General features: G+C 49.6%; 1 protein-coding gene across 2 annotated transcripts; it reads right to left on the bottom strand.

The window, feature by feature from the left end:
- Positions 1–1258: 1258 nt before the first annotated feature.
- On the bottom strand, positions 1259–6037 carry Tnfsf14 (TNF superfamily member 14). 2 transcript variants are annotated; one of them, XM_021150007.2, is made up of 4 exons: positions 5742–6037; positions 4761–4797; positions 4417–4458; positions 1259–2714 (listed from the first exon to the last, which is right to left on the bottom strand). In XM_021150007.2, exons 1-4 carry the CDS (start codon positions 5952–5954, stop codon positions 2287–2289), a joined length of 720 nt encoding a protein of 239 aa, XP_021005666.1. In that variant the 5' UTR covers positions 5955–6037; the 3' UTR covers positions 1259–2286. The 2 variants fall into 2 exon arrangements, with proteins under 2 accessions (XP_021005666.1, XP_029327436.1); XM_029471576.2 differs by having other exon boundaries at positions 5847–6037.
- Between the last annotated feature and the right edge of the window lie 233 nt (positions 6038–6270).

Genomic DNA, 6270 nt, shown 5'->3' with positions numbered 1-6270 from the left:
GCACCACCTCTGGGGAGACACATGTGCGGCATAGCAACAACTTCATCTACATAAAGAATGGTTACTGATGATAAAGGAGCTCACTGCAGCCCAAGCTACATAGATGGGAAAACTGGGGCCCAGAGATGCCAAAGATGGGTCTCAAAGTCACCCAGCTGGGAAGTGGTAGAGCAGGGATTTGAACTCTGAACATCAACTCCAGAACATAAGAGCCATCAGATTTCTCTGTGACGACAGCTCTCATTTTAACAGTGGTTAGCAGATGAGCTGTAGCACCATCCTACGACATTGCTATACCATCATTATTTTGGGGGTCTTGGTGGGAGGTGAGGGGAAGAAGGGTCATCAGAGATAAGGGTCAGCAACTGCCTAGGGGAGAATGGTGTCCCAGGGAGCAGTGGGTGGTGGGGCCCAGGGGTAGAAGAGGAAACTCATCAGATAACCTTCTCAGAAACACAGAAGTAGGTCAGTGCCTTGGCCGGGGGCTTCCTGCCGCTAAGCTTTATCTGAAATTGCCAATGCCTACACCTCCAGGATCAGCCTCCCCTGGGTATCCCTTGTCCCCCATTCTTCTTGGCCCTCTTCCTTGTTCCTCTCCTCACAGTTTTACCTTCTTTCCTACTTCCCTTTCTCAGTCACCCCCCTCCCTTCCTTCTACTCTCCTCAAGGCTGAGAAAAATCTAGAATGGTTTTTTTTTTTCTCCTTACAGCGGAAACTGCTGGTGGCTTTTTATAAATATACTGTCCCCACACCTTGGTCTCATCAAAGACACGGAAACAGGCCGTGATAAGCATAAAGGAAACTCCGATGGAGGGTGAGGCTGGGTATTCGGGGGGCTTTTCCACCTCCCACCAGGGTTGCAATGACAGGACACGGGAAGTCCGCTTGGACTGGCTTGGACTAGCAGTGACCCCTGAGCAGGGCGAGCCCGACCCTATCAGGTGTGGGCTCTGCATTTGAAGGTGCTGGGTAACTGCCCAGATGTTCCACTGGAGTAACACACAGCTATAGCTCTAGATGCCAAGAAAACCTAGATAAGAGGCATGAGACTCTGCCTCAAAATATATGAAATATATAGTTCAAAGCTAGCCTGGGCTACTTGAGACCCCTGTCTTCCAACAAACAAACAAACAAACAAACAAACAAACAAACCTGAACAAATAAACAAAAGCACAAATGATTAGAACATATAAAGTGCCTCTCAAATACTATTATTTAATATTTTTTAAATTTTATTTATTACGCATGTGTCCTGTGTGTGGGGTTTGGAGAATAGCCTCAGTTGTCATCTTCAGGAGCTATCTATGTTTTCTGAGGCAAGGTCTCTCCATGAACCTGGAGCTCTTTGATTCAGCTAGACTGCCTGGCCAGCGAACCCCAGAGGTCCCTCCTGTCTCCATTCCCTATTGATGATCTCATTGCCACAAGTGCCCATCACTGCATCTGTGTCTTTATATGGGTACCAGGGATTCAAACTCAGATCCCCATAATTGCACTTTACCCACTGAGCCATAACCCAAGCCCACCTGCTCCCCATTGTGCCTTCCCACAATCCCATCAACTCCAGGAATCCAACAGGCCTGGCACAATCTGTTCTAAGTGTGTTGAATAAAGTGCCCCCAAGGGTGTCACCTCCTCCCTGCCGCTTTGTTGTTGTTGTTGTTGTTTTATTTTGGTCTTGTTTTCCCCCCTTCTCTTCTGCATTCCCTTCTTTCCTCCCTTTCCTCCCTTCCCTTCTGACCAACCATTCCTGGCATGTCTGTCGATGCTGCGCATTGGACTGAGTACTGAGATCCCATCAAGATGTCCCTGAGGAATGTAGGTATGCAGAAGCTGTACCTGGCCAGTTGCAGCCAGGGGCCAGTGCTGTTTTGGTGGCTGGAAACCAATGCAGCAGATGGATGGGAGAGGCCAGAGTGTGGTGCCAAGTCTGGAGCCCCGAGTCCTGCCAACATGGTCCTGATGACACTCTGGGAAGGTTTCTTGCCTCCAGCTCAAAACCCAGAAAGCCCAACTCTCAGTGTCTGCATCAGAAGCATAAATACCCCAGCTTGATTCTTTCTTCCTGAATATCAGGCAAATGAGTTGATCCCTCGATCCTGGGCTCCACGCCCCAAGTCTCCAGGTCTCTGATTTGAAGATTGCCCAAAGCAGGTCAGCAGTCTACACCGTCCCGAGCACTGCGGAGTTCAGGGCTCCTTAAAGGGAGGACTTCAAACCCTATTGCTGGGTTTGAGGTGAGTCCTGGAGAGGTCCCTCCACAAAATACATTGTCACTGCAGCCTTCAGACCATGAAAGCTCCGAAATAGGACCTGGTGCCGTCACGTGGTCTGACCAGGCGGTTTCCAGGTACGCGGACCACCACCTCTTCCCCAGCTTCCAGATGTACCACGCCGCCCAGGAAGCTGCTGTCCCACCAGACTCGGGAGCTGTTGGCCCGGCCACAGGGTGACCGCCGACTGACCAGCAGTTCTAACTCCTTGGGGTAGCGGGATGTGCGCTTGTACAGTCCATGGGTGATGGGGAGGCCGTTGGCCAGCCCCTGGGGGCAGCCCACGCCGCTCAGCTGCACTTTGGAGTACACATAGTAGTAGCCGGGCTCCATGGTCACCAGGGCCCCATCATGATACGTCAGACCCCTCAAGAAGGCCAGGCCAAGTCGTGTCTCCCATAACAGAGGTCCACCAATACCTATCAAGCTGGCGTTGGCTCCTGGGAGGAAAGGAGAGAGAAAGATAACTGGTCAGCACGGTTAGCATTGTGCCCACCCTTTCTGTGTGACCTTACGCTAGTTCCCTCTGGTTTCACTGCCATATTAGGCTGCTTGTCTGGGTTGACTCAGCCCATTCCTATCTTGCAGGGGGAAGAAACTGAGGCACAGGAAAGTAAGCAAAGTAATTTGGTGGCTGTGTCTTAACTCAGTTCATTCCCATCCCCTTCTGCAAGGGTAGAAACTGAAGCACTGAGGAGCAAAGTCACTTGAATACCAAAGAGGAAACTGAGGCACAAGGTATTGAAGCTTCCTAGTGAAATGTCAAAAAAATTTTTAAATGGGGTTAGGGTTTAGGAGGTGGAACACTCGCCCAGCATGCCGAAGGCTGTACATTCCAGCCCCAGTACCAAATAAATCAGTGTAGTGGTGTACGCCTGACATCCAGATCTTGGGAGGTCAAGTCTGGAGGATCAAGAGTTCAAGGCCAGTTTAGGCTATATGAGACTCTGTCTCAAAAAGTGTGTGTGACTGTATGTTTGTGTGTGTGTGTATGTTTGTGTATGTGTGTGATGTATGTGATATATATATATATATATATATATATATATATATATATATATTTGTGTATGTGTGTGTGTGTGTGTGTGTGTATGTGTGCCGTGTGCCCAGAAGTCAAAACCAGGCAACTTCCTCAGTTTCAACCTCTGTCCACCTTAGTTTTGAGGCAGAGTCTCTTATTGACCCTGGAAGTCCGCTGTTTGTCAAGGCTGCTGGACAGCAGGTCCTAGGGACCTCTCTGCCTGTCTCTGTCTCCATGACTGTCATAGGAGTGTGTGTCTGTCTGAATCTGCCTCTGTAACTGGCACAGGAGTATGTGTTTGGCTTTTGGCTCAGATGTTGAGTCAAAAGTGGCTAGCACTTTGCACATGGAGCCACCTCCCTATCTCCCACATCATGTTTTAAAAATAGTTTTTGATTATAGCATATTTTATGTGTCTTCTGGTTAGTTTCTTACTTGTTAAATTATAAATTAAACTGTCTATGCCAAAAGAAAAACCAGTATATACAGCTGGGTGTAGTGGCCCACGCCGTTAATTCCAGTACTCAGGACAGAGGCAGGTCTACACAGGCAGCCCAAGCTACACAGAGAGACCCTGTCTCCAAAACCAACCAACCAACCAACCAACCAACCAAACAAACAAACAAACAAACAAACAAACAAACAAAAAACCAACCAACCAACCAAACAAACAAATGTAAACTGTGGTAGATCTGAGTCCCAACATCTTCTGAGGCCTCCAAGGACCTTGGGATGTGTCCCCATGACTAGCAGGGTGAAGAGTTGACTTTACATGGCTCCCTGTGGCTCTTCTCTGGGCTATTTGTTAGTAAACACTGAGAAAAAAAAGTGACCGGCAAGATGGCTCAGAGAGTAAAGGTACTCAGAGCCAAGCCTGATGGCTGAGATCAGTACATGGAGGCCAAAAGGTGGAAGGAAAGAATCGTTCCCCTGAGAGTTTTCTGACCTCTACACTGTGGCATGCACATGTGCAATAATAAATGAATAAAAAGAAGTAAATGTCAAAAAAATTTAAAGACACACTAAATGAATGCATAAACGAGTGCTCTAACTTGTAAAGATCTGAGTCTCCCAGGACACGCTAAACCCCATTCCATGTGAAGATCTGGGGTCCCTCTCACCTGTAAGATGTGCTGCTGGGTTGGTCTGGTGAGATCGTTGATCTGAGGAAGAGAGTCAAAGGTTAGAGACAAAAAGAGAATTGTGTGTGTGTGTGTGTGTGTGTGTGTGTGTGCACGCGTGTATCAGTGTGTGTGTACCTGAAGGTTCTCACACATCGATTGAGGCTACCTGTGTCAGGCTCTGTCCCTTTTGGAATGAGCCAGATTTCTGCTTCTCTGGCCCTGGGGGAGGGGCACCTGCGAGGCCTACAATGTGACACTGGGTGATGACCCAGGGTGTGGTGTTGGGAGGTGCTGAGCGGAAACCATTCCACCTGCTTCAAAGGGACTGGGCCCAAACTCACCTTGTATCAGCTTCTCCCAGGAGCCTTTGCCTCCATCCTGAAATGCAGACAGGAATGTTTGGTAAGGACATGCCGCACCCGAGTCTTACTGGTATGTGGTGATGAGACTGTCTGGCCATGGCCACAGACACCACCCATGGACATGTATGCAGAGCCACACATGCACACATCACACACACACACACAGATGCAGGGGGAGGGGCACACACCTAATTAGATCTGTTGTATTTCCAAGATAGGCTCTCATGTAGCCCAGTCTGGCCTCAGACTTGCTAAATAGCCTAGGATGACCTTGAACTCCCTCAGTCTTCTGCCTCCCCTGCCCAAGTGCCGGGATGAAGAATGAACTAGTCAAGTCGAGTGTCTGAAATGCTTGAGACTAGAATTGTTTCGGAACTGTTTTTGAGGTTTTTGGATAGTTGAGGGCCGGTGAGAGGGCTCAGGGGGTAAAAGTGCTTGCTGCCAAGCCTGGCTAACTGAGTTCAGTCCCTAGGACCCTCCACAAAGGAAGGCACAGAGAAGTGATTCCATAGAGGTGTTCCATATACATGCTGCGGCACATGTGCACTTTTTCACTAAATAAGTAAATGTAATTAAAAATAAGTAAATGTAATTAAAAAAAAAACTTAAAAAGAAAATAGAGGCAAAGACTCAGGAGCATACTGTGACACACCCATGGCTTGTCTGAAAGGAACAGCGAGCAAGCACACGAGAGAGCTGCGAATGAAGCAGGGTGACCATGAAGCCAGAGGTGGACAAAGGTTTGGGCTGGAAACAACAACCGAGTAGGTGAATCCCAAGGAAACTGCCGGGCACCGCACGTGTATCAGATCCTCATGTAAAGATGAGAAGACTGAGGGTCAGAGAAACAGGCTAACAGAAGCCCTGGGTTCTAGTCGGGCTCTCTGCCTGGCACACAATACACAACCATAAAGGGACAGGTACTGGAGAAGACCCGCTGGTTCCCCAAGCCCCACTTACTGGCAGATGAGCTACTATGTCTCCAAGACGTTGATGCAGTCTCAGGAGAAACCAGCCCTGAGTGGCCAGCCCAGCACCTAGCAGCAGCACCAGGGCCAGGCTGACCTGGACGGTGCCGCAGTGCCGTCTCCGGTGGTTCTGTCCCAGCTGCCTGAATGGGATGTCCGTCTGTCCATCCACCACAAACACTGAAGGCTGTACCACACTCTCCATGCCAGAGCAGCCGAGGCTCCGAAGCCTAGGGACGGGGTTGGCAAGCTGAGTTCCTCCTCTCTGGAGGAAACCACAATTGCCCAACACGCTCGGGCTTTGCAAACTGCAAAAGGTTCCTGTCACCCCTAGGACTCACTTTAAAGCTGAAGTCTGGTGCCTCCCCTTTCCCCACGCACCTCCTCTTCTTCCTGTGCCCCCAGAAGGCCCAGCCCCCGATCGATCACTCTCACTGAGGCCACCATAGCTCACACTTTCCAGAAAATGTGACTCAGGTGGGATGGACGGGGCAGCCCCTGCTCCGATGTACTTGGTGGCT

Source organism: Mus caroli, unplaced genomic scaffold, assembly GCF_978045245.1.
Source record: "Mus caroli unplaced genomic scaffold, Mus_caroli_1 scaffold_18, whole genome shotgun sequence".
NCBI classification, from domain to species: Eukaryota; Metazoa; Chordata; class Mammalia; order Rodentia; family Muridae; genus Mus; species Mus caroli.
Note: the sequence above shows the minus strand (reverse complement) of the source record. Positions and strands in the feature narration are given on the sequence as shown.

Bases quoted from the DNA above. Each gene is read 5' to 3' on its own strand.
- Tnfsf14 (XM_021150007.2), bottom strand. From the start codon at position 5,954: ATGGAGAGTGTGGTACAGCCTTCAGTGTTTGTGGTGGATGGACAGACG. The intron at 4,798-5,741 runs GTAAGTGGGGCT...TCTGCATTTCAG, and splicing joins ACATAGTAGCTCATCTGCCA to GATGGAGGCAAAGGCTCCTG. The intron at 4,459-4,760 runs GTGAGTTTGGGC...TCTCTTCCTCAG, and splicing joins CTGGGAGAAGCTGATACAAG to ATCAACGATCTCACCAGACC.